General features: G+C 54.3%; 2 protein-coding genes across 4 annotated transcripts in view; both read right to left on the reverse strand.

The window, feature by feature from the left end:
- Positions 1-820: 820 nt before the first annotated feature.
- Positions 821-10800, reverse strand: slc50a1 (solute carrier family 50 member 1). 3 transcript variants are annotated; one of them, XM_069940126.1, is made up of 6 exons: positions 10453-10791; positions 7385-7462; positions 6347-6470; positions 5422-5580; positions 4545-4664; positions 821-1127 (listed from the first exon to the last, which is right to left on the reverse strand). In XM_069940126.1, exons 1-6 carry the CDS (start codon positions 10518-10520, stop codon positions 975-977), a joined length of 702 nt encoding a protein of 233 aa, XP_069796227.1. In that variant the 5' UTR covers positions 10521-10791; the 3' UTR covers positions 821-974. The 3 variants fall into 3 exon arrangements, with proteins under 3 accessions (XP_069796227.1, XP_069796229.1, XP_069796226.1); XM_069940128.1 differs by having other exon boundaries at positions 821-1079; positions 10453-10787; XM_069940125.1 differs by lacking the exon at positions 821-1127 and adding an exon at positions 1181-1535 and having other exon boundaries at positions 10453-10800.
- A 5490-nt stretch (positions 10801-16290) lies between these two features.
- The window catches only part of LOC138764346 (ephrin-A1-like), a 17633-nt gene continuing 6203 nt past the window's right edge, over positions 16291-27720 (reverse strand). Inside the window, exons 2-5 of the mRNA XM_069940129.1 lie at positions 20118-20410; positions 17786-17851; positions 17282-17332; positions 16291-16897 (exon numbers count right to left, since the gene is read on the reverse strand). Coding sequence (XP_069796230.1) covers positions 16782-16897; positions 17282-17332; positions 17786-17851; positions 20118-20410 — 526 coding nt within the window. The 3' untranslated portion in view covers positions 16291-16781. The remainder of the gene's footprint in view (positions 16898-17281; positions 17333-17785; positions 17852-20117; positions 20411-27720) is intronic.

Genomic DNA, 27720 nt, shown 5'->3' on the forward strand with positions numbered 1-27720 from the left:
TGAGGGTCCGTGTGTGCTGGTCACATCCCCCAATGGGGTTTCGTTTGTGGGACCCATCCCCCAGTGAGGGACAGTGTGCATGGGACACATACCCATTGAGGGTCCGTGTGTGGGACCTATCTCCCATTTAGGGTCAGTGTCTGTGGGACCCATCCCCCATGAGTGACAGTATGCATGGGACCCATCCCCCAGTGAGGGTCACTGTGTGCGACTCATCGCCCAGGGAGGGTCATTGTGTGCTGGTCACATACCCTAATGAAGGTCCGTGTGTGGGACCCATACACGATGACGGACAATGTGCGTGGGTCCCATCCCCCAGTGAGGGACAGTGTGCATGGGACACATCCCCCAGTGAGGGTCAGTGTGTGGTGGTCACATCCCCCAATGAGGTTCCGTATGTGGGACCCGTACCCCAGTGTGGGAAATTGTGTGTGGACCCATCCCCCAATGAGGGTCCATTTGTGGGACCCATCCCTCAGTGAGTGACTGTGTGCGTGGGACTCATCCCCCTGTGAGGGTCAGCGTGTGGGACTCATCCCCCAGTGTGGATCATTGTGTGCGGGTCATATCCCCCAGTGAGGGACATTGTGCGTTGGACCAAACCCCCGGTGAGGGTCAATGTGTATGGAACCTGTTCCCCCATTGAGGATCAGTGTGTCTGGGACCCGTCCAACAGTGAGGGTCAGTGAGTGGGACCTATCCCGCAGTGAGGGTCAGTGTGTGCAACTCATCGCCCAGTGAGGGTAATTGTGTGCGGGTCACATCCCGTCCCATTCGCGTGTGGCAATGCCAAATTAATTTTAAACAGAGACAAGCCTGATAAAAATAGAAGGAATGTTTAATTTTTGGCAAACATTTGGACATTGGGTGAATCAGCTCTCCAAGGTTGGGCTATGGTGGGACAAAGTGACCCCTCATGCCATACACATGCTCAACGCATACGCCCAACGCGCTCCATGGACGTCGCTTTGACCTCAGGCAAGCAGCGGGTGGTACGAGTACTTCTCATCCGTTGCCGGATATTTCCAGAAAAGCCAGAAGCGAATGAGACTGGTCGCTATTCCCGGCATGTTGGGGATCTGATGGCGAGAGGGAGAGGCCATGAACGGGGAGGCCATGTTGGGGATCTGATGGAGAGAGGAGAGGCCATAAACGGGGAGGCCATGTTGGGGATCTGATGGAGAGAGGAGAGACCATGAATGGGGAGGCCATGTTGGCTATCTGATGGAGAGAGGAGAGGACATGTTGGGGATCTGATGAGGAGAGGAGAGGCCATGAACAGGGAGGCCATGTTGGGGATCTGATGGAGCGAGGAGAGGACATGAATGAGGAGGCCATGTTGGGGATCTGATGGAGAGAGAAGAGGCCATGAATGGGGAGGCCATGTTGGGGATCTGATGGAGAGAGGAGAGACCATGAATGGGGAGGCCATGTTGGGTATCTGATGAGGAGAGGAGAGGCCATGAACAGGGAGGCCATGTTGGGGATCTGATTGAGAGCGGAGAGGCCATGAACGGGTAGGCCATGTTGGGGATCTGATCAAGAGAGGGAGAAAGGATGGGACTCAGGTGGGGGGACCTCTCCACCGCTTCCCCCCCCGCACATCCACGCTCAAGGGAACGGGGAGACCAGCTGGGGATCTTGGGGATCGTGTTGGGGATCTGATGGAAAGAGGAGAGGCCATGAACGGGGAGGCCATGTTGGGGACATGGAGAGAGAAAGGATGGGATGACGGGGGGGGGGAGGGGGGGTGCGACACACACACATACACGTCTCCACCGCTCCCCATCCCCGCCGCGTCCATGCTCAAGGGAACGGGGAGGTCAGCTGGCCCATCGTCCCTGCTACCCCATTAGCCAAGCTGCGATACTTTTTAATATTCCATCCCGCCCAGCAGACCTTGGACAACGTCTGCCTCAACAACAGAATCCAAGTTCCTAAAATTCTTTCTCCCCCCCCCCACCCCCGAAAATAAAGAGTAACCCAAGAAATTCTAGGCCAGTGAATCTGACGTCAGCAGTAAGTAAATTATTAGAAGGTGTCCTAAGAGATCGGATGTATAATTATTTAGGTGGCCAGAGACTGATTGGGGATAGTCAACATGGCTTTGCATGTGGTATGTCATGTTTAACCAGTCTTCGAGACTTTTCGAGGAGGTTACCCCAGGAAAGCTGACGAAGGAAAGGCTGTGGATGTTGTCTCCGTGGACTTTAGCCAGGCCTTTGACAAGATCCCATGTGGGAGGTTAGTCGGGAAGGTTCAGGCACTCGGTGTTCATGGTGAAGTAGTGAACTGGATCTGACAATGGCTGGACAGGAGAAGCCAGAGAGTGGTGGTTGATGGTTGCTTCTCAGATTGAAGGCCTGTGAAGTCTCAGCGATCAGTGCTGAGACCATTGTTTGTCATTTATATCAATGATCTGAATGATAATGAGGTAAATTGGATCAGCAGGTTTGCAGATGACACCAAGATTGGAGGCATTGTGGACGGCGAATGAAGTTTTCAAATCTTGCAGAGGGATCTGGACCAGCTGGAAAAGTAGGCAATGGAATTTGATGCAGACAAGTGTGAGATGTTGCACTTTGATAGGACAAACCAAGAAAGAACGTGCATGGTAAATGGTCGGGCACAGAGGAGTGCGGTAGAACAGAGGGATCTGGGAATACAGAGACATAATCCCCTGAAAATGGCATCACAGGTGAATAAGGTTGTATAGAGAGCTTTGGGCAATATTGGCCTTCATAAATCAGAATATCAAGTCCAGGAGTTGGGATGTGATAGTAGAGTTGTACGAGACATTGGTGAGGCCAAATTTGGAGAATTGTGTGCAGTTTTGGTCGCCGAACGACAGGAAGGATGTCAATAAGACAGAAAGAGGGCAGAGATGTTGCCAGGACTTCAGGAACTGAGTTCCAAGTTTGTTCTGGTTAACTACAGTACACTGTCGTATTTCTGTCTTTTAAACTGTTTATTCTTAATGCAGGTGTATTAGTTAGGTACTGTAAGAGTGAGTCTGAAGCAACCAGAAAACTCATTTATCCAGCATCTGCCAATCTCCATACGGCTCCCCTTTTTAAATAAAAGGTAACATGGAGAATCCAGGGAATTCTAGACCAGGGGATCTTAAGTCAGTGGTCGATAAACGATTGGAGAGGGTCCTTGACAGGATTTATGAGCATTTGGAGGTCCAATCTTCTCAGGGAGAATCATGGCTTCATGAGGGAAGGTCGTGTCTCATGAGCCTGATTGAGGGGGTGACAAAGGAAATCGATGAGGGTAGGGTGGTAGATGTGGATTTTAGTAAAGCATTTGACAAGGTTCCCCATGAGAGACTCATTCTGAAAGTCACGAGGCACGGGGTCCATGGAACCTCGGCCTTTTGGATGCCTGTCGAAGGCAAAGAGTAGTAATGGATGGGATGTGCTCTGCCTGGAGGTCAGTGACTAGTGGATTCCGCAGGGATCTATTCTGGGACCCCCTGCTCTTTGTGATTTTTATAAATGACCTGGATGAAGAGGCGGGCAGACAGATCAGTAGGTTTGCGGATGATACAAAGGCTTGAGGAATTGTGGATGGAGCTGAAGGTTGTCGTAGGTTACAAAAGGACATAGACAGGATGCAGACTTGGGCAGAGAAATGGCGGATGGGAGTTCAATCCGGATAAGTGTGAGGTAATGCATTTCAGACGGACAAACCAGAAGGCCGAGTACAGGGTGAATGGTCAGATACTTCACAGTGTGGAGGACCAGAGGGACCTTGGGGTCCAAATTCATACATCCCTCAGGGTCACTGTGCAGGTTGATAGGATGGTTTAAGAAGGTCTATGGGATGTTGGGCTTCATTAACAGGAGGACTGAGTTCAAGAGTCAAGAGGTCATTTTACAGCTCAACAAATATCTGGTGAGACCACATTGTGTTCAGTTCTGGTCACCCTCATTGCAGGAAGGGCGTGGAGAGGGGGCAGAGGAGATTCACCAGGACGTTGCTTGGATTGGAAAATATCAGGGTGAGGTTGGCAGAGCCGGGGCTTTTCTCTTTGGAGCGAAGAAGGATGAGAGGTGACTTAATCAAGGTCGACAAGATTCTGAGAGGCAGAGATCAGATGCCAGCGCCTATTTCCCTTGGCAGGACAGAGGACATCTGTACAAAGAGAAGGGAGGGAAGTTTGGGGTACTTTTTAAATAGAGAATTTTGGGCAGGACTGGAATGGCTTGTAAGGGATGGTGGGGAGGCTGGAACAACAAGGCATTTAAAAGACTTACACAGGCGCATGGATGCAAGAAAAATAGAGGGTTATGGGTTTGGGTGGGTTTAATATTTTTTATCGTAGGTCAGCACAGCATCATGGGCTGAAGGGCCCGTAGTGTGTTGGAACGTCCCACTGTCCCGGAGAGCACAGCAGGATTCCACATAGTTATAGACCCTCAGCTCAAACACTGCAGGACACACACCCCTTCCCCCCCAACCTGAGGCCATTTTCCAGTGGGATGGGGTGCTGATCCCTCCTCAACACCCCCCACACCCCAAAGCTGCCAGGGACTCACCACAATGTAGATGTCGGAGCGCTCCAGGCCGTACAGGGTCCAAGAGGAGGAGGTCAACAAGGTGGCAACAGTCAGTGAGAAGGACAGGCACTTGGTTGACCGGCTCTGGATGATCTTGACCTGTGGACAGGTGGGGGTGGGAGTGGGAGGGTGGTGGGGAGGTTGAGGTTTGGGGGTCCGTCACACCCCCATAGTCCTTCCCCGTCCCCCCAATTTTCCATCTCCCCCCTTCTCCCTGGTCCGTCTTCTTCCCCCTTTCCCTCAGTCTGTTTTCATCCTCCTCCCCCTAGTCAATCTTCCTCCCCTTCCCTCCTGGTCCATCTTCATCCCTCTTCCCCTGATTCATCTTCCTTCTCCCCTCAATTTGTCTTCCTCCCCCTTCCCCCGGTCCATCTTCCACCCACTTCCTCCCCAGCCTGTCTTCCTCCTCCTTCCCCCTGGCCCATTCCTTTCCACTTCCCCAGGTCTGACCCATTCCTCTTCCCCTGATTCTTGCCCTCCCTGTTCTACCAGTCTGTCCCCTCTTCCCTCACCCCAGTCCGTTAGCTTCCCCCTATCCTGGTCCATCCCCTCCTCTCTCACCCTAGTCCTTCCCTTTCACCCTACCCTGGTCTGTCCCCTCCTCTCTCACCCTGGTCCTTTCCCTCTTCCCTCACCCCAGTCCATACCCTTTGCCCTACCCTGGTCTGTCCCCTCCTCTCTCATCCCTGTCTTTCCCCTTCCCCCTATCCTGGTCCATCCCCTCCTTTCTCACCCCGGTCCGTCCCCATCTCCATTCCTACCTTCCCCCCAGGTCTGTCCGATTCCTCAATCTGTCCCTTCCACCTCTCACACCGGTACATCCCACCCAGCCGCCCCCCCCCCCCCCTCACATTACCAGGTCGGCCAGGGGTGACAGGTACATGGTGACGGTGAAGGAGGAGCAGATGAGTCCGAGCTGGTCCATTCGACTGCCCGACTCCGGGATAGTGGTGAAGTAGAGGTAGCCGGCAACGAGAGCGCCAGCCGCCATTCCCAGCCTCAGCACTGGGCGGCTCTGAAAAGGCAAGGGGAAGGTTCGCTGGCACTTACACTCCCTCCACCCACGTCCATCCTCCCTCCACCCTCCCCCCACCTGCACTTTCTGCCTCACTTCCCTATGCCCTCCTTCCACCCTCCCAGACCACCTTGTCCCCTCCCTCCTCCTCCCCGCCTCCTCCTTCTGCATTCCCTCCCCTCCCTCACCCTTCCTCCCATACTACTTTGTCCCTCTCTCCTCCCCTTCCCCTCCCTCCCTCCACCCTCCCATTCTACCTCGCCCCCTCCCTTCTTCTCCCTGCCCCTCCCATTCTACCTCACCCCCTCCCTCCTTCTCCCTGCCCTCCTTCTACACTCCCTCCCTCCACCCTCCCATACTACCTCACACCCCTCACTCCTCCTCCCCGCCCCCTCCTTCTGCACTCCCTCCCCTTCCTCTTTTCACCCTACCCCCAATGGCTTTCTTCCCATTTCCTCCACACCCTCCCTACCTCCTCCCGCACGAAGCCCCTCCCACCTCACTCCTTTTCAACTGATGGGAGTGACCCAGAGATGTGACTCCAAACCTATAGCCATTGGGGAGTGGCTTAGAGATCTGACCCTCCTCCCCCAAGTTTTCAGCCAATGGAAGTGGACCAGAGATGTGGCTCCTTCCAACCAGCCAATGAGGAGTGGCCCAGGTATGAGTTGCCTTCCAATGAGGACCACTCAAGAGAAAGGCGGCCATGCTCTGTGTCCCTCCATGCAGGCATGCCTCAGGGTCATCCTGCTGCGGTGCCCCCTACCTTCTCAGAGGTGAAGTACAGGTAGGCCATGATGTAGCAGCTCTGCAGCGAAAACCCAATGGAGTTGACTGCCATTAGCGTCCAATCATCCTTCAGCTGGCCATAGTAAAACCAGCCCAGGTTACTGAGGGGAAGGAGTGAGGGAGAGCCAGTCACTAAGGAAGGAGAGTCCTTCCTAACACCCCCCCCACTCCTGAACCAAACCGTCCTCTCCCATACCTGACTGTCCCTGCACCCACTGCAGCCTCCATACTCCCCCAACCCACCACCTGGCTGGGACCCGCACAAATCCAACATCCACCTCCGGTCTGGTTGGAGGGAGGTGGGAGAGGGAGATCGGGGGGGGGGGGGGATTGAAAGACGGGGGGAGAGAAAAAGTGGAGAGGAGTGAAAGAGATGGGGTAGAGAGAGGGGATGGAGAGGGAGAGAGGGAAAAGGCAGAGGGTGCTGGAGACAGAGGGAGAGAGAGAGGGAAGAAAGAGGGGAGAAAGGGGGTGAGAGAGGGGGTGGAGAGGGGAAAGAGGGAGGAGGGGAAAGACAGAGGGTGAGTGAGATGGGGAGAGAGGGGGGAGGAGAGGGGGAAAAGGGGAAATGAGGAGAGAGGGGGTAGAGCAAGAGAGAGAGAGGGGACAAAGAGAGTGCAGGAGACAAAGGGGGAGGGGGGGAGAGAGAGAGAGAGAGCAGGACCCAATGGTGCAGCAGGTTCAGCCACCATCTCACACCTCCAGAGATCAGGGTTTGATCCCCACCTCCGGTACTGGGGCTGAGGGAGTGTACGGGAGGAAGGTGTGTGGAATGTGTGTGTGTGTGTGTGTGTGCGCGCACACGTGTGTGTTGGGATGTGTATGGGTGTGAGCGTAGATGGCCATGTGTCTGTCTGCGGGAGACACTGTGATATGTTAACCCTAGGACGGAGTTGGTGACCTCACCATCCACTCCCTCTCCCACTGATCCCCAATCAGCCTCCTCCCACAGCCCTCTCCCGCACACCCACTCCCCTCCACATTGATGACCCCCCCCCCTCCCGCCCACACTCACTTCAGGGCAGTGGTGATGTATGGCAGGAACTGGATGTTACCGACACTTCTCTGGGTAACCATAGACCACAGGTCCGACCTATGGGAGATCAGTCATCAAGGTTGGAAATACATGCCGCCTCAGTCCCCATCCCCACCCCCCCGACAACCAGACAAGTCATATATCCATCAGTTGTAGAATAAGGCCATTTGGACCATCGACCCTGCTCTGCCATTTGAGTCATGGCTGATGTACATATTCCCCTCAAATCCTCATCTCCTGCCTTCTCCCCATCAGCTTTGACCTCCCCATTCCACCCCCCCCCACCACCACTTTGGTAATGGAGAACCTCCACTTCAAATCTATCCCATGGCCTGGCCTCCACAGTTGTCTGCAACAATAAACTCCACAGATTCACCTGTCTCCAAAACGCCCTCCGGTCCCCAACACTCATCTCTGTCTCTGTAACCCCCTCCAGTCCCCTATACCCCTCCATGTCTCTGTAACTTCCTCCAGTCCCCTATATCCCTCCATGTCTCTGTAACTCCCTCCAGTCCCCTACACCCCTCCCTGTCTCTATAACCCCCTCTGGTCCCCTACACCCCTCCCTGTCTCTGTAACCTGTCTCTGTAACTCCCTCTGGTTCCTTCCACCCCTCCCTGTCTCTGTAACTCCCTCTGGTCCCCTACACCCCTCCCTGTCTCTGTCACCCCCTCTGGTCCCATATAACCATTACCACACAGAAACAGACCAGTTCGGCCATTGAAGTCCATGCCAAACACCTTGTCCTTCCTCATCCCATTGACTTGCACCCAGCACATAACCTTCCACACCTCTCTCATCTATATCCAACGTTTCCTTAAATATTAAAATCTAGACATCTACCACTTCAGCCGGACATTCATTCCACACTCCCACTGCCCTCTGAGTGAAGAAATTCCCCTTCATGCTTCCCCTAAACTTTTCCCCCTTCAATCTCAACCCATGCCCTTTTGTTTGAATCTAATTTTTCAATGGAAAAAGCCCATCCACATTGACTCTATCTGTCAATTTTAAAGACCCCTATCAAATCACCCCTCAATCGTCTATGCTCCAGGGAATAAAGTCCCAGACTGCTTAACCTTTCCCTGTAACTCAAACCCTGAAACCCCGGTAACATTCTTGTAAATCTCCTCTGCCCTCTCTTTAATCTGTTTATATCCTTTCTACAATTCGGCGACCAAAACTGCCCACAATATTCCAAATTTGGCCTCACCAATGCCTTATATAACTTTAACGACATCCCAGCTCCCGTACTCAATACACTGATTTATGAAAACCAACATACCAAAAGCCTCTTCACCACCCTATCTACATGTGACTTAACCTTCAAGGAATTATGTACCAGAATTCCTAAATCCCTTTGTTCCACTGCACTCCTCAATTGTCCAACATTTAATGTGCAAGACGTTTGCTGATCAGTCCGATGGAAATGTCGCACCTCACACTTCTCAGCATTAAACTCCACCTGCCATCTTTCAGTCCACTCTTCTAACTGGCCTATATCCCACTGCAAGCTTTGAAACCCTTCCTCACTGTCCGCAGCACCGCCAGTCATCTGCATACTTACTAATCCAGTTTCCCGCCCCGTCAGCCACATCATTAATGTATATGACAAACAACAACGGGCCCAGTACTGATCCTGGAGCCACTCCACTAGTCACCAGCCTCCAAACTGACAAACAATTTTCCACCACTACTCTGGGGGGGGGGGGGGGGCATCTCCCCTCCAACCAGTGCTGGATCCATCTAACTACTTCAACATTAATCCCTAATGACTGAATCTTCCTAACCAACCTCATGTGGAAACTGGTCGAGGCCTGACTGAAAATCCACGTGGACAACATCCCTGGTATATGTGAGTAGAAAAGGTTGAGACCCCCCCCCCCCCCCATCCATAAATCCTCATGCACCAATGTGCCAGTCTCTTACGATGTAGACGGACAGCATGGTAACAGGCCATTTCGGCCCATGAGTTTGTGCCGCCAAATTTACGCCCCATTAACCAACACCCTAAATCCACAGATTCCCCATCCTCTGGGGAAAAGCAGTTACTCCTCATCTTCGTCCTAAATCTACCACCCTGGATCTTGAGGCCTTGTCCCCTCGGTCTGGTCTCCCCCACCAACAGGAACAACTTACCCATCTCCGTCTTATTTCACAATTGTACACATTTCTAAAAGATCCCTTCTCATTTTTCGAAATTCCAGCGAGTACCACTTGCTTCGCGAAGACACTGCGAGACCTGTTGAGGTCTACCTCCACTCACCTTCAGCCAACGTCCTCTAGTGTTGGCTATTGCCACCCCCAGGGGCAGAAAGGTACTGGCCGTCTGCCCCATATCAAGCTTTGCATTTTATACACCTCTAGCTGGTCTCCCCTCAGCACTGACGCTTCAGAGAGCAATTGTTATAAAAAGTGCAATGTGCATTAGTTCTGGAGAACCTCAGCAGGTCACAGTGTCCACAGGGCAGAAACAGGCCCTGTTTCTAGTCCTTGCCAAACCATTTTTATTTTGCTTAAGAGAGGGAAGGAGGGAGGGGGAAGGGTGAGGGGAGAGAGGGAGGGTGAAAGGAGGGAGAGTATGAGGATGAGGGGATGGAGGGGGAGAGGGTGAGGGGAGGGAAGGGGAGAGGGCAAGGGAAGAAAGGGGTGAGGGGTGAGGATGAGGGGAGGGAGGGGGTGAGGATGAGGGGAAAAGGGTGAAGAGAGGGAGGGGGAGAGGGTGAAGGGAGGGAGGGGATGAGGATGAGGGGAGGGGGAGAGGTGGGCGGACACAGCAGGGAAGTGGCCGGGGAAAGTGCAAGGGGGGGGTTGGGAGATGAGTCAGTAACCGGCTGACTTTCGCCAGCACTTTTGTGTCTTCCACTCCAAACCCAGTGCCTGCAGGACTTGCCCTGATTGGGTCCACAGCAGCCCCTCACCCCCTCCTCCCTCCCTCCCTAGGCTTCAACTCAGGGCCCGGTACAGAGGCGCCGATCAGTTTCACCGCCAACAATGTCAAAGCATTTGTCAATTTCAAAGCCCTGCCGACAATGGGTGAAACTCACAGGCCGGTGGCGAACATCCATATGGTGAAGGCGATACATGCCCAGGGCAGGAGGAGGGTTCCTTCCATCGGGTTCGGGGGTTGTGGGAGGGGAGGGGGGAGGAGGGGAGGGGGGCTGGGGGAACGAGAGGTTGTTGAGTTTCCTCTTCCACCCGGCGGCAACAGGTAGGCGGGAAGAAACGCTCGGCAACAATTTCACCGAAATGGATACAATATATCCCGCGGGCCCCGGATACAGCGCGTTGGATACAATGTGTTTCGGGGCTTGGATACAAACGTATCTGTTCCCGTGGCCGAGGGAGAGGAGGGGGGGGGGGGGGGGCGGGGTGCGGGGGTGGTCTCCGGCACCCGTAACAACTGATACGTGGCTCAGAGTTCAGTTGGACACAGGAAAAAGGAAATGCATTGAGGATTCCCTGCCTTTGTGTCGCTGCCTTTCTCTTCCCTCCTGATAGGCTTTTCTCTCCTCGTTGAGTTCCTTTGCTCGCTTTCACTCGCTCTTTCCCTGCCTCCCCCTCAATCCTTGCCTCTGGCTTTCTTTCCCCCCCCCCTTCCTTTCTCCCCTCTCCCCTGCCCCTCAACCTTTGTCTCTCCCTCTTTCTTCCCATTCACTTCTCTTTTCCTCTCCCCCTCAAACTTCTCTCCCGCCCTTCCCCTCCTCCCTACCTCCCAATCCATCTCTCCCCTTCCTCTCAACCCCTCTCTTTTCCTTTCCCTCTCATCCCCTTCCCCTCTAACCTCTCTCCCGCCCTCACCTTCTCAATCCACTCCCCTCCCATCCTTCCTTCCTCAATCCACCTCTCGCCTTCTCCAGTCTCCTTTCCTCCCCCCGCCCCCTCCAACCCCCATCTCCCCTCCCCCTCTCTCTTCCTCCACTTTCCTCCCATCTCCCTTCTCTCCTCTTCCCTCCCCATTCCCCTCCCTCCCCTCTTCCTTTTCTCCAAAATTCCACCCACTCTTCATCCACCCTGCCCCCCTCCATCTATCTGCCTCACCTGCCACCCCCTCTCTCCCCCTGATAGAGCCCTGATACAGCAGCATTTCTTTACAGTTAAGTTATAAGGAGAGGCTGAGACATTCCTCTGTGGGACGCAGGAGACACAAAACATTACAGCAAAGAAACAGCCTCATCAAGTCTGTGTCCAACTATTATTCTGTGTAATCCCATTGACCTGCACCTGGACCATACCCCTCCCATCCATGTACCTGTCCGGATTCTTCTAGAATGTTAAATCTGAGCCACTTCAGCTGGCAGCTTGTTCTACACTCTCTCTCTGTGAAGAAGTTTCTCGTAAAATTCTCCCTAAACTTTTCCCCTTTCACCCGTGTCAAGATTGTATCCCACCTGCCCTCAGTGGTAAAAGCCTGCTTGCATTTAAGACCACAATACATAGGACCTGTAGGCACACCTATAACCCTCTGTTTTTCTTGCATCCATGTGCCTGTCTAAGAGTGTCTTAAATGCCCCTATTGTTCCAGCCTCCACCACCGTCCCTGGCAAGGCATTCCAGGACCCCATTGCTCTCTGTGTAAAAAAAAACATACCCCTATCCATAAACTTTCCCCCATTCCCTTTGTCTTCTGGTGTTTGCTGATCCTGCCCTGGGAAAAAGGCACTGGCCATCCACCTCTCAGAATATTGTGGACCTCTATTAAATCACCTCTCATCCTTCTTCACTCCAAGGAAGCCCTGGCTCTGCTAACCTTGCCTCAGGAGACTTATTTGCCACAATCTGGGGTTGCAGGACCATTGGGCGGCATGGACTCATGCTCTATGTCGAAATTAGACGAGATTTAAAGAGGCATTGCAGCTGGTTGTGTCCCTCCATGGCCCACAGATGTCTGTCAAGAAGCTTGTTCACAGCCCCTGTTGCATCTGCGTCCATCGTTGGCCCCTCACAGCCCATTCCAGGCACTCTCTGCAATAACTTGGGAAAGCACTAGTGAGCTCACATGTGGAGACTGGGTACAAGTTTGAGGGCCTTATTTGAGAAAGGATGTGCTGGCATTGGGGAAGGGTTCAGAGATTTACTAGAACGAGACCAGGAATGGAAGGGTTAGTTTACGAGGAACAATTGTTGGCTCTTGGGCTGAACCCACTGGGAGGACAGAGGGATGAGGGGGGCCTCATACAGACATTTTGAATACTGAAAGGCCTGGACAGAGTAGATGTGGCCAGGTTGTTGCCCCCACGGTCAGGGAGTCCAGGACAAGAGGGCACAACTTCAGGATAAAAGGGGTTCAATTTCAGAGATGCAGAGAAATGTCTTTAACGCGAGTTTGTGGAAACTTGGGACTGTGGGAGTGAGGTCAGTGGGTGTGTTTGAGGCAGAGATTGACTAGTATTTGGTGAGTCAGGACATCGAGGGTTCCAGGGAGTGGGGGCATGGATCAGCTCATGATTAAATGGCAGGGCTGACTCAATGGGCTGACTTCTGCTCTTATATCTTGTGAAAACTTTCTTCCCCCTCCCTCCTTCACTGGGATAGATGCCACGAACCAAGTGAGCTGGGGATAGTAGAACCAGAGGGGGCTGAATGGTCCCACTCAATGCTCCAACTTTTCACGTCCTTTTGGGCCAGGAAATCCATTCTGTGGCTTCATTTGTCCCATTGAACCAAGTGCAGGAGGGAAAGGTCCTCCCATGAGCAATCCAGCAGGCTACCTCCAACATAGGCACGGAGGCCCTTCGCCCTCCCTGGCCACCCCCAACTCATCCGTTCTGACCCGAACTAGTCAAGGAGAAGAATGAGGGGGCTGTGACAGAGCTGCAGCATCAATGAAAGGAAAAAGACGAAAAGCAAGGGCAGGCGCCGTGAGGTTCAGTCACTGTGAGGTTCAGTCAGAAGCCTGATGGCTGCGGGGAGGTGGGTCCTTCAGTGCATTGGCTGCCTTCCCTGGCCAGCGGGAGATGTGGATGGAGTCCACGGAGGGGGAGGGAGGTTTGGGTGATGTTCTGGGCTAAGAACCCCTCCTTCTGAAGCTTCTTTAAGATTCAGTTATTTTATTGCCATGTAATAAAACAGAAAATGTGATATTACACAAAAGTTCTTTTATTCTACTGGTGGAGCGGGAGGGGATCAGAGGTGGAGAGTGCAAGCAAATTTAAGTTCTTGGGTGTCACTGTCTTGGAGGATCATTCCTGGACCCAACACACTAATGTCATCATGAAGAAAGCACGTCAGCGCCTCGACTTCCTCAGGAGTTTGCAGAGGTTCGGCATGACATCAGAAACCCTGGCAAACTTCTCCAGAAGTGCACTGACTGGCTGCATCATGGTCTGGAATGGGGACACCAATCCCCCTGAGCATCAAGCCCTGCATAAGATAGTGGATGCATCACAGGTAAAATCCACCCCGCCGTCAAGACATCTACAGGGAACGCTTACATCAGAGAGCAGCGGTGATCAAAGATGAACACCGCCCCACCCCACGCTTTGTTCTCACTGCTGCCATCAGGAAAGAGGTCTCGGTGCCACAAGACTCACCCCCACCAGGTTCAGGAACAGCTGCTCCCCCCCACCCCCCAATCGGACCCCTCAATGACAAACTCAATCAGGGACCCATTTAAAGGACCCTTACTTGTGCACTTTATTGAATTTTTCTTTCTGTATTGCAGTCGAATACATATGCAGAACAAGTATTCATATAGGCAAATAAATATTGTTTCATGAATGTCTCGGGTGGTCAGTGGGAGCAGTTCCTTTGGTCATTCAGCATTCTCACTACCCTTGGGAAGAAGCTGTTCCTCAGCGTGGTGGTGCTGGCTCCGATCTTCCTGTATCCCTTTCCCGATGGGGGCAGCTGAGAGATGCCATGTGTGGGGTGGAAGGGGTCCATAATGATTTTGTGCACCCTCTTCAGACAACAGCCCCAGTGCATCACGTCAATGAGGGAGAGAGGGAGACCAGTGATCCTCTCTGTCACCCTTATGGCCCCGTGGTGTGACCTCCGATCCATTTCTCTGCAGCGACCGAACCCCAGTGATGCAGCCAACCAGGACACTCTCGATAGAGCTCCTGAGAAGGTTGACAATGGTTTTCCTTTTAAATTCATAGAATATGGAACACAACAGGCCCTTCAGCCCTCAATGTTGTCCTGACCCATGCATTCCTTTCAAAAAACACTAAACCCTTCCCACCTTCTCTAATTTCTCTTCCATCCATGAGCCTGTCTAATAGTCTCTTAAATGCTCAAAACATTCTGGCCTCCACCACCATCCCTTGCAAGGCATTCCAAGCCCCCACAACTCTGTATAAGAAAAAAAAACTTACCTCTGACATCTCTAAATTTCCCTCCCTTCACTGTGTCCAGACATTGACTGGTGTTTGCCACCCCTCCCTCGCCCAGGGAAACAGGCACTGGCTGTCCACCCGATCTCTGCCTCTCAAAATCTTGTCGACCTCGATTAAGTCACCTCTCATCCTTCTTCGCTCCAAAGAGAAAAGCCCCGGCTCTGCCATCCTCGCCTTGATGAAAATCCAAGCAACATCCTGGTGATTCTCCTCTGGCCCCTCTCCATGCCCTTCCTGCAATGAGGGCAACCAGAACTGAACACAATGTGGTCTCACCAGATATTTGTTGAGCTGTAAAATGATCTCTTGACTCTTGAACTCAGTCCTCCTGTTAATGAAGCCCAACATCCCATAGACCTTCTTAAGCCATCCTATCTACCTGCACGGTGACCCTGAGGGATGTATGGATTTGGACCCCAAGGTCCTTCTGGTCCTCCACACTGTGAAATATCCGACCATTCACCCTGTATTCAGCCTTCTGTTTTGTCCGTTCGAAATGCATCACCTCACATGTATCCAGACTGAGCGTCATCTGACACTTTTCCGCCCAAGTCTGCATCCTGTCTTATGTCCTTTTGTAACCTACGACGACCTTCAGCTTCATCCACAATTCCTCCAACTTTCATATCATCTGCAAACTCACTGACCCTTCCGTCCATCTCTTCATCCAGCTCATTTATAAAAATCGCATGGAGCAGGAGCCCCCAGAAGATCCCAGAGGAATCCACTAGTCACTGATCGCCAGGCAGAACACGTCCCATCCGCTACTACTCTCTGCTCTCTACAGGCATTCACACGGCCGAGGTTTCATGGACCCCATTCCTCATGAATTTCTGAATGAGTCATTCATGGGGAACCTTGTCAAATGCCTTACTAAAATCCATAGAGACCACATCTACCAACCTACCCTCATCGATTTCCTTTGTAAATAATACATCATGAATGAAGTCCATTTTAAGTTTTTTTTTAAATATACATCATTGTCTCCTATGGACACTGCGAGACTTACTGTGATCTTTCCAGCACTTTTATGTGTTTAATTCTGTGGAGAGTGGAGACAGAAAGGGACAGGACAGCAGCAAAATTCCCTCGTCTATATCGACATGCTGGCATGGGATTCCTGACAAGACCAGCAGTGCAAACCCAAACAATCCCATCAGAGCTCGGGTCTCTGTCAATGACCAAGACAAGATGACCAGGGGATCTTTTAATTAAAAAAAAATCATTTATTGTAGACAAATATATATATATATAAAAAGTGACTGTACAAAACACAGAACTCAAACCTTAATATTATATACAGTTTGTACAAGGATTTTGGAACACAGCAGAGGGCAGGCACATCCACAGGGAGGCCAACAAATGAGTAGGGGTCAAAAGCTTCAGGATGTTGGGAACCAGGTTAACCATTCCCTCTCTTGCCCCTCTTTATTTGGCCTCTCTTTCTTTAGCCCTCCCAGTCTCTCTTCCCCCCGCTCTCGCTTCCCCCCACTCCCCCTCTCTTCCCTGCTCCCCTTTTCTCTCTGCCCCCCCCCACTCCCCTTGCTTCTCCTCAACATGGACAGACTTCCAGAGTCTCCAGTCCCCACCTCCCTGACCTCCTGGATCAGTAACAGGAGGAATGCTCCCCCCTCGTTTCCCCCTCACCCTGCCTCCAATCCCAACACAGGAAGAATCCAATTGGCTCCCACGGTCGCCGGCGATGGGGGTGTCAATCTGGAAATGCATCCTATTATTCTCTCATGGTAGATTTAATATGTAGAACCTGCCCTGGACACACTGCAGCAGATCTGGCCCGACCCGGCCAACAGTCATCCAGCAGACAACCAGATTGACCATGTCAAAGCAGCAGCCATCTTGACTCGAGGTGGCGGCCATCTTGAACATCACCAATGGTAGGTGGCCTGTTTGACCAAACTCAGTGCACCATTGCACCACACCAGTGCAGCTGTCACCCAAAGTCCAGAAGCCTTGAAGTGCGGCCCATTTCAACAAGGGCTGGGGTGGTGGTAGAGGGAGGGGTGGGGGTGACAACTCTATAACATCGCCAGCAGCAACAGGGACAGCAGGGTGGCGAGGACCGGGGACGCCATCAATGCCGGCGCGCCGCCTGTACTCCTCTGTGTGTCTGGCATCTGCTCCGGGGGCTGGTCTGAAGTGGGAAGGGAAGAGAGAGAGAGAGATGGTGAAAAATGGCAAAGCAAATGAGAGCAAGAAAGAAAAGTGGAGAGGGAGTGAGAGAGGAAGAAAAAAAGGAGGTTAGTCTGGTCTCAGCGTCAAGAATGGCTGCTGCCACCCCTGACCCCTCCTCGCGGCCCATGACCCCCGACACTGCCATTATTCCCCCATATTGGGGCTTGGGACATCAGGAGTAGAGAGGGGATGTCGATGGCCATGAACAGTTGGAATTAACTCCCTCCCCACCTGGGTGATAAAACCATCCATTTCAACACCAGACCAGATATGGAATGAAGCGAACAGGTCAAACCCTCGGGTCTGGGGCAAAGGGAATAAACCCTTCCCCTGTCACACGTACCTGCTGAGAGTTGGGCTTTCGTTGTGTAAGATTCCTTCTGGATTTTTCTCTCTGCGATTTAAAGCAAAAGAACTTTAATGAAAATTTGTGAATCATTTGGAAGATTATGGAAATGACAAGATTGTTAGGTGACCCTAGAGGGGTAACAGAGACAGGGAGGGGGTAGGGGACCAGAGGGGGTAACAGAGACAGGGAGGGGGTAGGGGACCGGAGGGGGTAACAGAGACAGGGAGGGGGTAGGGGACCGGAGGGGGTAACAGAGACAGGGAGGGGGTAGGGGACCGGAGGGGGTAACAGAGACAGGGAGGGGGTAGGGGACCGGAGGGGGTAACAGAGACAGGGAGGGGGTAGGGGACCGGAGGGGGTAACAGAGACAGGGAGGGGGTAGGGGACCAGAGGGGGTAACAGAGACAGGGAGGGGGTAGGGGACCGGAGGGGGTAACAGAGACAGGGAGGGGTGTAGTGACACGATGGGAGAAGAGTGTTGTGGAGACATCGACTCACTGTGGCTGGTGAGCACATGGACCCGGAGTTTAAGGCACGACTCCCGTTCAGAGTGAATGGCTTTAGCTATGGAGGGGGGAAAGAAGAGAGAGAGAGAGAATGAGTTAAAAAAAAGATGGTCAAAGACCAATCCTGGACATGCAGGAGGGAGCACATTCCGTACGCTCACTCTTACTGGGACTGCAGCCGTACGCCTTCCTGAGCCAATCCATTAGGCCACAAGGCACTGGAGCAGAAACAGACCATTCAGCCCATTGCGTTTGCCCCGCTGTTTAACCACAAGCTGATATATTTTCCCACTGCCCGGCCTTCTCCCCTTTGCTGCCCTAGCCCATCAACAACCTTTCAATCTGTGCCTTAATGGCCCGGCCTCCACAGCTGCCCGTGGTGACAAATTGCGCACAAAGCTGCTGAACTGGTTTATCATGCTGTTCAGAAGGTGCGCTGGCCGTCATTAACCATGGGACCAAGTTCAAGAGCCGTGAAGTAATTTTATGGTGATGCAAAACCTTCAGAATGACAGAAGTCCACCACTCAGCCCATCAAACCTGTTCCCCCCTTCAACGAGATCACGGCTGATCTGATGATCAGCCCACCTGCCTTGCCCCCATATCCCTTAATCCCCCACTATTTCGACCCAAACTTGTCTTAAATCTATTTACTGAGGTCGCCTCCACTGCTTCAATCTTCAATGGGCAGCGAATCCCAGATTCCCCACCCTCTGGGAAAAGCAGTTCCTCCTCATCTCCATCCTGAATCTTGAGGCTATATCCCCTCATTCTGGTCTCCCCCACCAACGGGAACAACTTACCGACCTCTATCTTATCTATATAATTTTACACGTTTCTATATGATCCCCTCTCATTCTTCTAAATTCCAGCGAGTACGGTCCCAGATGACTCAATCTCTCCTCATAGGCTGACCCTCTCATCCCTTTAATCAACCTGATGAACCTCTTCACCGTCCCCAAAGCCAGTCCATCCTTCCTCAAGCCAAGAGATCGGAACTGCTTGCAAAAATAGATGGCGAACTTTCCCCTTCTCCACACCCCTTGCAATTTTATAAACCTCCAGGAGATTACCCCCCACTCAGTCTCCGACGGTCTAGGGAGAAAGGCCACAAGCCCCTCCTCATAACTCAGGTCCCTCCCCCTTCCCCTTCCCCCTCCCAGACCCGGTGAATCCTGTCCGTCCCCTCTTTCTGGCTTATTGACCCTCCCCCCTGCAACTGGGCAGTCGGAACTGCCAGCGGCGGTGGTCTCACCCTCGTCTTGTGGTGGGATGTCCCAGCTCTCGCACCCCGACCGTGGACAGAAAACGTAGCCTAAACCGCCTCGGTTACCACCTCGTCCGCCTCCCCCCAACTCCCCACACAATCTTGGTCTTTCCTCACGTCTCTGTCCATCTCTGCCCTCCCACTAAAACAAATCCCTGAAACTCCCGTCAAAGAATTTCCCCATCCACCCTCCTGGCCCCCAACCGAGATCCAGAGTCGGCAGGTGCCAGGGTTGAGGGAAACACACGAGTGCTCTGGAGAAACTTGGGAGTAAAGAGGGGGGGGGGTGGGGGGAAGAGAGAGATCCGAGGTAACTGGCCTGGGCCCTTCATCAGGGTGTGGGTTAGTGAGGAGAGAGCGGAGGGATGGGCACTCGGAGGGGGCAAGATGAGAATCAGGGAGAAGAGGGATGAAGCCAGGATGGTAGGTGAATTGACTGCTGTTGGAAATAGAATAAATGAGAGTGGGGAGGTAGGGGGGGGGGCGTGTGGCGAGTAGGGGCAGTGGGATCCAGGCAAGGTCAGGGCGGTTCCAGGTCAAGGGGTGGTGGGGTGAAGGGTACAGAGTGGGGGTTAGGGGCAGTGGGATACAGAGGTAGAGGCCAGGGTGGTCCCAGGTTGGGGTGGGATGAAGGGTATGGAGTGGTGGAGGGGAGTGTGGGGGGGGGGTAGGGGCAGCGGGATCCAGACGAGGAAGCCAAGGCAGTCCCCCCAGGTTGGGATGGTGATGGGGCCAGGTTGGGATGGTGATGGGGCCAGAATGGGAGGGGGGGGGGAAAGAGAGATCCAGGAAGCAAGAGGACACCCACCCCAACTCCCGCGGAAGGGCCCCGGACACCAATCGCCGGTCGCCCTATTACTCCCCGCCAAGTTCCTCCAGCATATTCTTCCACTATACATGGTTTCCCCCCCCCCACCCCACCCCAGCCTTCCCGGGGGGAGAATGAGGATGAAACTGTCCCCTCCCCAACACCCACTGGCTGGGATCATCCGCGTGGTTAGGAGGGTGGGGGGGCGGGGGGGGGGGTGGGGGGTTTGAGATCCTCAAAGCAACTCACAGATGTAATGGTAACTCTTCCCCTTGTGGAACTCCTTCCCCAGGCTGAAGGGGGTGAAACGCTGGAACTTCTCAGAGAACCTCTCAGGCCCGTGGGGTGCGCTGGGGTTTCGGCACTGCCAGCGCACCTCATCACTGGGGTGGACCTGACACAGCTGGTAGCCCTCCTTGTCCACCAGGTACAAGGTGTACTCCTCCACCAACGCCGGCAGATCTTTCCCCCCGTAGTGGGGACACAGGATGTCCAGGTAGTCATTCAAACGCACATCCAGGGTGAAATCTTCATCCCGAAGCCTGTGGAGATCACCAGAGGACAAGAAAAATTCATCCCTGCCACCAAACAAAACCACACTGAATTCACAATGAAAAGCCATGCACATTCTTTGTTTTGATTTCTTGAACAGTACAAGCCACAAGGCCCATTATGTTGTCCTACCCCCTCCCTCCATCCATGTGGCTTTTTGTGGGGAAAAGGGCAGGGCGGTGGAGATGATCATCAGGTCAGCCCATTTGAATAGTGGAACAGGCTCGATGGCTGAATGGCCTGCTCCTGCCTCAAAATGTCCCAATTGTTTCATCCTCCTTCCACAACACTCTCTCTCTTTATTTCCCCTAAAACCTCCCTCCCTTCGCTTGGGACAGATGTCCTCTCCCACTCTGGGAGAAAGGGTCTGTGGCCCGGGGGTCAGAAAAAGGGGGAGGGGGCAGTGGTGGAAGGAGGGGAGGTGCCATGTGTCCCCTCTTCCCTCATCTGGAGGCTCCAACCTCCTTACTCCGACCTCATCTCGTTACCCACCCCCCCACCCCCACCCCCAGACCCCCACCCCCGGACCCCCAGCCCCGGACCCCCAGCCCCAGACCCCCAGCCCCAGACCCCCAGCCCCAGACCCCCAGCCCCAGACCCCCAGCCCCAGACCCCCAGCCCCAGACCCCCAGCCCCAGACCCCCAGCCCCAGACCCCCAGCCCCAGACCCCCAGCCCCAGACCCCCAGCCCCAGACCCCCAGCCCCAGACCCCCAGCCCCAGACCCCCAGCCCCAGACCCCCAGCCCCAGAACCCCAGCCCCAGACCCCCAGCCCCAGACCCCCAGCCCCAGACCCCCAGCCCCAGACCCCCAGCCCCAGACCCCCAGCCCCAGACCCCCAGCCCCCCACCCCCAGCCCCCCACCCCCAGACCTCCATCCCAACGTGCACACACCATCCAGGTCCTCAGCCACACAACTGAGAAATGATGAACCACACACCCAAATCTCAACCCCCATCCTTCTATCCCCTCCCCAACCTATGCCAACCCAGTCTCCGTCACCCCCCCGTCCCCTACACCCCCCCCGTCCCCTACACCCCCCCCGTCCCCTACACCCCCCCCGTCCCCTACACCCCCCCCCGTCCCCTACACCCCCCCCCGTCCCCTACACCCCCCCCGTCCCCTACACCCCCCCCCGTCCCCTACACCCCTCCCCGTCCCCTACACCCCTCCCCGTCCCCTACACCCCTCCCCGTCCCCTACACCCCTCCCCGTCCCCTACACCCCTCCCCGTCCCCTACACCCCTCCCCGTCCCCTACACCCCTCCCCGTCCCCTACACCCCTCCCCGTCCCCTACACCCCTCCCGTCCCCTACACCCCTCCCTGTCTCTGTAACCCCATCTGGTCCCCAAGACACCTCCCTGTCTCTGTAATCCTCCCTGTGGTCCCCTAAACCCCTCCCTTTCTCTGTTACCCCCCTCCGGTCCCCTACACCCCTCCTGGTTCCTTGGTGGGTGTGGAGATGTGACACTGTCACCGAGGTCAGTGGCTGTACTGATTTACCACAGGAAGTGGAACACAGCGGGCTCTGATTGGCTGCTGGAACCAATTGGAGGGTCCCTGGCCCTCTGGGAAGAGGGTGACTGGCCATCTGTGACACCCCCCACCTCAAAAGTGAACAGATTACACTGGTTCGTCAGGAATTTTGCCATCAGCAAACCTTCAGGAAACAGCAGGAACAAGGCTTAACCCACTGCCCGACAACACCAGAGGACCCCATCTACCCCCCCAGAGAATTCCACCTACCCCCCTTCCGGAGAATCCCACCTACATCCACCCCCTCCGGAGAATCCCACCTACACCCACCCCCTCCCGGAGAATCCCACCTCCACCCCCCCTTCTGGAGAATCCCACCTATACCCCCCCGTCCGGAGAATCCCACCTCCACCCCCCCTTCCGGAGAATCCCACCTACCCATCCCTCCTGCAGAATCCCACCTACTTCCCCCCTCCGGAGAATCCCACCTACTTCCCCCCTCCGGAGAATCCCACCTACTTCCCCCTCCGGAGAATCCCACCTACTTCCCCCTCCGGCAGAATCCCACCTACTTCCCCCCTCCGGAGAATCCCACCTACTTCCCCCCTCCGGAGAATCCCACCTACTTCCCCCCTCCGGAGAATCCCACCTACTTCCCCCCTCCGGAGAATCCCACCTACTTCCCCCCTCCGGAGAATCCCACCTACTTCCCCCCTCCGGAGAATCCCACCTACTTCCCCCCTCCGGAGAATCCCACCTACTTCCCCCCTCCGGAGAATCCCACCTACTTCCCCCCTCCGGAGAATCCCACCTACTTCCCCCCTCCGGAGAATCCCACCTACTTCCCCCCTCCGGAGAATCCCACCTACTTCCCCCCTCCGGAGAATCCCACCTACTTCCCCCTCCGGAGAATCCCACCTACTTCCCCCCTCCGGAGAATCCCACCTACTTCCCCCCTCCGGAGAATCCCACCTACTTCCCCCCTCCGGAGAATCCCACCTACTTCCCCCCTCCGGAGAATCCCACCTACTTCCCCCCTCCGGAGAATCCCACCTACTTCCCCCCTCCGGAGAATCCCACCTACTTCCCCCCTCCGGAGAATCCCACCTACTTCCCCCCTCCGGAGAATCCCACCTACTTCCCCCCTCCGGAGAATCCCACCTACTTCCCCCCTCCGGAGAATCCCACCTACTTCCCCCCTCCGGAGAATCCCACCTACTTCCCCCCTCCGGAGAATCCCACCTACTTCCCCCCTCCGGAGAATCCCACCTACTTCCCCCCTCCGGAGAATCCCACCTATCTACCCCCTTTAGACAATCCCTCCTACCCCTCCCTTACTCTGGGAGAATCCCACCTACCTTACTCTCCTCCCCAGAGAATCCCTCCCTGCCAGTGAAGCCCACCCACTCACCCCCAAAAAAATCCCACCACTCCCACCCCCACTGGAGAATCCCTCTGCCCCTCCCTCCTTCCCTGCGTCCGTCCGTCGGACCATCCCACCTCCCCTTCCAAGAGTCTGCAGGAGGTAACAGCCAATTTCAGGCCTGAGTTTCTTCCTCATGGTGTAAACAAAAAACAGGAAGGCGTCTGGTTAAAGATTGGCTGGGTGTGGGGGGGGTGGTTGGTAAAGAGTCCAGACCAACTAAAGTTCTTAATTGTATATGATCAGAGGAGAGGTGAGAATTGATTTTGGCTCCGTGAAAGGAGACGGAGGGAAAAGGGGGAGAGGGAGGGAGAGAGACAGATGGGGGGGGGGGGGTGGAGGAAAGAGAAAGAGAGAGAGAGAGAGAGAGAGAGAGAACACTAGAGGAGATTGTAGGAAGAAGATGGGGGGGTGGCATTTAATGGAAACCGAACACAGTGGGAAGACGAAGTGTTGTTCCTCCAATTTGCGGGTGGTCTCAATCTGGAAGTGCATGAGGCCTGACCAGTCAGCGAGGGGAACAGGGTGGGGAATTGAAATGGGCAGCCACTGGGAGATCCAGGCTCCTGCGGGGGAGAGCTGAGGTGCTCGATGAAGCGTTTCTCCTCTGTAGAAGAGACCCCAGCGGGAGAAGCGGTGAAATGTTGCCTCATGTGGAAGGAGTGTTTGGAGCTGCTCTTGGCTTTAGGAAGGGTTCAGGTCTGAAACGTCTGTAATATCTCAGCACCCCCTCTAGACACGACGACACTGGCCGAGTCCCCCCAGCATTTCTTAGAACAGGCAGAAGGCGATTTCATGCAATATTACACGTTCTGTCCCATTACAAGACACTAAAGGAATCTTGAAACTTCTCCACACCCTCATCACCTCTCAATTTCTGATCACTATCTGGACACATTCAGTCCCTCAACCATGACAATGAATTCCAAATATACACAATCATTTCCTCATCTCCTACTTATTTACCAACTTTGATTCACTTTCTGCCCATCTATTATGAGAGCAGAGATGAGACGTACAGCACAGAACGTGTTCAAATTCTTCCACAAAGTATTTATTTCACTTTTGCAAACATTTTACCTCCCTCCCTCCACAACTGGCAGGCTTTTTGACAGTCCCGTACGACCCCAGACTGAACCCCCTCCCCCTCTCCCTCTCCCCCCCTCCCCTCTCCCCCTCTCCCTCTCCCTCTCCCCCTCTCCCTCTCCCCCTCTCCCTCTCCCCCTCTCCCTCTCCCCTCTCCCTCTCCCCTCTCCCTCTCCCCTCTCCCTCTCCCCCTCTCCCTCTCCCTCTCCCTCTCTCCCCCTCTCCCCCTCTCCCCCTTCCCCTCTCCCCCTTCCCCCTTCCCCTCTCCCCCTTCCCCTCTCCCCCTTCCCCTCTCCCCCTCTCCCCCTTCCCCTCTCCCCCTTCCCCTCTCCCCCTTCCCTCTCCCCCTTCCCCTCTCCCCCTTCCCCTCTCCCCCTTCCCCTCTTCCCCTCTCCCCCTTCCCCTCTCCCCCTTCCCCTCTCCCCCTTCCCCTCTCCCCCTTCCCCTCTCCCCCTTCCCCTCTCCCCCTTCCCCTCTCCCCCTTCCCCTCTCCCCCTTCCCCTCTCCCCCTTCCCCTCTCCCCTTCCCTCTCCCCTTCCCCTCTCCCCTTCCCCTCTCCCCCTTCCCCTCTCCCCCTTCCCCTCTCCCCCTTCCCCTCTCCCCCCTTCCCCTCTCCCCCTTCCCCTCTCCCCCTTCCCCTCTCCCCCTCCCCCACACTCCTCATCCCTCTTCTACCCCTCTCCCCATCCCTCTCCCACACCTCATCTCTCCCCCCCTCCCCTCCCTCTCACCCCTCCATCTCCCACTGAGCGATAGTTGTAATGCAGATACTCTTTACCCCTCCTCCCCCTCCGAGTTGCACTTCCCCTGGGAGAAAAACATCCCGACAACAGTGGCCGAGTTTCCCGTTCACGGAAACGCACTCCACCTCCCCCCCCACCACTTCCCTGGGAAACCAACGAGCTCTTCCTCCAATTATCTACATCACTGGGACCTTAAAGGGGATGTGCCCACTCTGAACTCCCTCCTCTTCACCCCCGGCCCACCCTCCGGGTCCCAAGCCCCAGCCACTTCACTCCCCAAGTATAATCGCTGCAGGCTCTGTCCACAAATAGACGCTCGTGTCATCACTAATACAATTCCCACCCAGGACAGGGGCCGCTGAAAATTTAATTATGCAAGGTGTTAATTTTTGCCCAAGTATATCTCGTAGAATGCGGCACGTTAAAGGGTGGGAAAAGCTCGAGCTTAGATTCATTTCCAGCGTGATGGTTGAGAAGAGTATTAGAAACCTGCGCCGATCAATTGAGATTGCGATCAGATGTGGGGAAGGTCAGTGCACTTAAGTTCTTGGGAGTTACCACCTCGAAGGACATTCCCCGGACCCCAATACACTAATGGCATCATGAAGAATCCCCCCCTCGAGAGTTTGTGGAGGTTCGGCCCGACGACGGAAACCCTGCAGGGGTGTGCAGTGAACTGTCGCAGGCAAAACCCTCCCCGCCGTTGGTTCGGGGGGGGCCATCTATGGGGATTGCTGCCGTTGGGGAAGCAGCAGCGATCACCACCGCCCGCTCAGTTCTCGCGGCTGCCGTTGGGGAAGAGGAGTTGGGGAGGCCGGCAGACTCGCACCCACTGGGGCCAGGAACAGGTGCTGCCCCTCGTCCACCATCAGACTCCTCAACGACAGACTCAATCGCGGATTTTAGTCTTATTGATTTTTTTTCCCTCTCTCTGTATCGCAGTCAGTTTGTTTACATTTCATTATATGTTTTTCATGTTAACACCGTGTAGTTTTTTTTTTGCACTATCAATAATTCTGCAGGATAAAAGGATCTCGGGGCTGTAGGAAATGTCCTGTACGTACAATAAATCTGTTCTAAGGAATTGAACTTCTCAGATGCAAAGCGAATGGGCTTCGTGTCAAAGTTTGCAGATGATATAATGACCGCATCCAGTCTCCTTACTCAAGGAAGGACGGACTGGAAGGGGTGCAGAGGAGGTTCACCGGGTTGATTCCAGGGATGAAGGGGATTGATTAGTCTACAAGGAGAGATCGAGTTGCCTGGGACTAGACTTGTTGGAATTTAGAGGGACGAGAGAAATATCTAAAATTATGAAAGGCTGGAGGTGGAGGTCGGAAAGTTGTTCCCATTGGTGGGGGAGACCAGAACGAGGGGACATAGCCTCAAGATCCAGGCCAGAGATGAGGAGGAGGAACTGCTTTTCCCAGAGGGTGGGGAATCTGTGGGATTTGCTGCCCATCAAAATAGGAGGTGATCTCAGATGGGTAGATTTTTTTTTAAACAGAGTAGAGGGGGATTAAGGGATATGGGGGAATGGCAGGTGGGTGAAGGTGGGCCGATCATCAGATCAGCCGTGATCTCGTTGAAAAGGGGGGAGCAAGATCGACAGGCTGAGTGGCTGACTCCTGCTCCTGTTTTTGACATTCTCAAGGTCTTGCGTTGCCATAACGTTACCTCGCTGCTCTTGAACTCGAACCCATGGTTAATGACGGCCTTCTGAATAAAACGATCATCAGATCAGCCGCTGAATGGGAGATCAGGCCCGACGGGCTGAATGGCCGACTCCTGCTCCCATTTCTTGCGTTCCTCACGGGAAGGGGAGGCGTTGAGGGGAACAGGGAAGCTGCAGCAGGTCATGGACGGATGAGGAGAATGGGCAGAGACATGGCTCATGAAGCAACGTCAGAAAGTGTACTGATCTCACACCTCATTAGGAAAAATAAATGGGCAGAAAACTGAAAATCCCCCAGACACAGTTGTCTGGGAGTTCCAGGTGCAGGGTGGCCTGAAAGTAAGCTGCCAGGTGGAGTTTGTGGTGAAGGCCGCAAATGCGATGCTGGCATTCGTTTCAAGAGGAATGGAATGTTGGAGCAGGGATATGATGTTAAGGCTCTATAAAGCGCTGGTGAGACCAGACTCGGAGAATTGTGGGCAATTTTGGGGTCCTCATTAAAGAAAGGATGTGCTCATGTTGGGGAGGGTTCAGAAGAGGTTCAGAAGGATGATTCCAGGAATGAAAGGGTTACCATGTGATGGATCTTGGCCTGGACTCGTTGGAATTTAGGAGAATGGGGGGTGGGGGGGAAAATCTAATTGAAACATTTAGAATGTTGAGAGGCGTGGACAGAGTAGATGTAGACGTTGTTCCCCACGGTGAGTCTAGGTTAAGAGGGCACAACCTCAGGATTGAAGGGCATCTGCTTAGAACAGAGATGTGGAGGAATTTCTTCAGCCAGAGGACAGTGAATGGGCGCCTGTTGAGGCCAGGTTGTTGGATGTATTTAAAGGCAGAGATCAACGGATTCTTGATTGGCTAGGGCATCAAAAGTTCTGGGGAGAAGGCCGACA

This window comes from Narcine bancroftii, chromosome 5 (genome assembly GCF_036971445.1).
Source record: "Narcine bancroftii isolate sNarBan1 chromosome 5, sNarBan1.hap1, whole genome shotgun sequence".
Classification (NCBI taxonomy): domain Eukaryota; kingdom Metazoa; phylum Chordata; class Chondrichthyes; order Torpediniformes; family Narcinidae; genus Narcine; species Narcine bancroftii.

Coding starts and splice junctions, on each gene's coding strand:
- slc50a1 (XM_069940125.1), bottom strand. CDS start 10,520: ATGGAAGGAACCCTCCTCCTGCCCTGGGCATGTATCGCCTTCACCATA. Junction 7,463..10,452: donor TGGATGTTCGCCACCGGCCT/GTGAGTTTCACC, acceptor GATCTCCCATAG/GTCGGACCTGTGGTCTATGG. Junction 5,581..6,346: donor TGTACTTCACCTCTGAGAAG/GTAGGGGGCACC, acceptor TTGCCTTTTCAG/AGCCGCCCAGTGCTGAGGCT.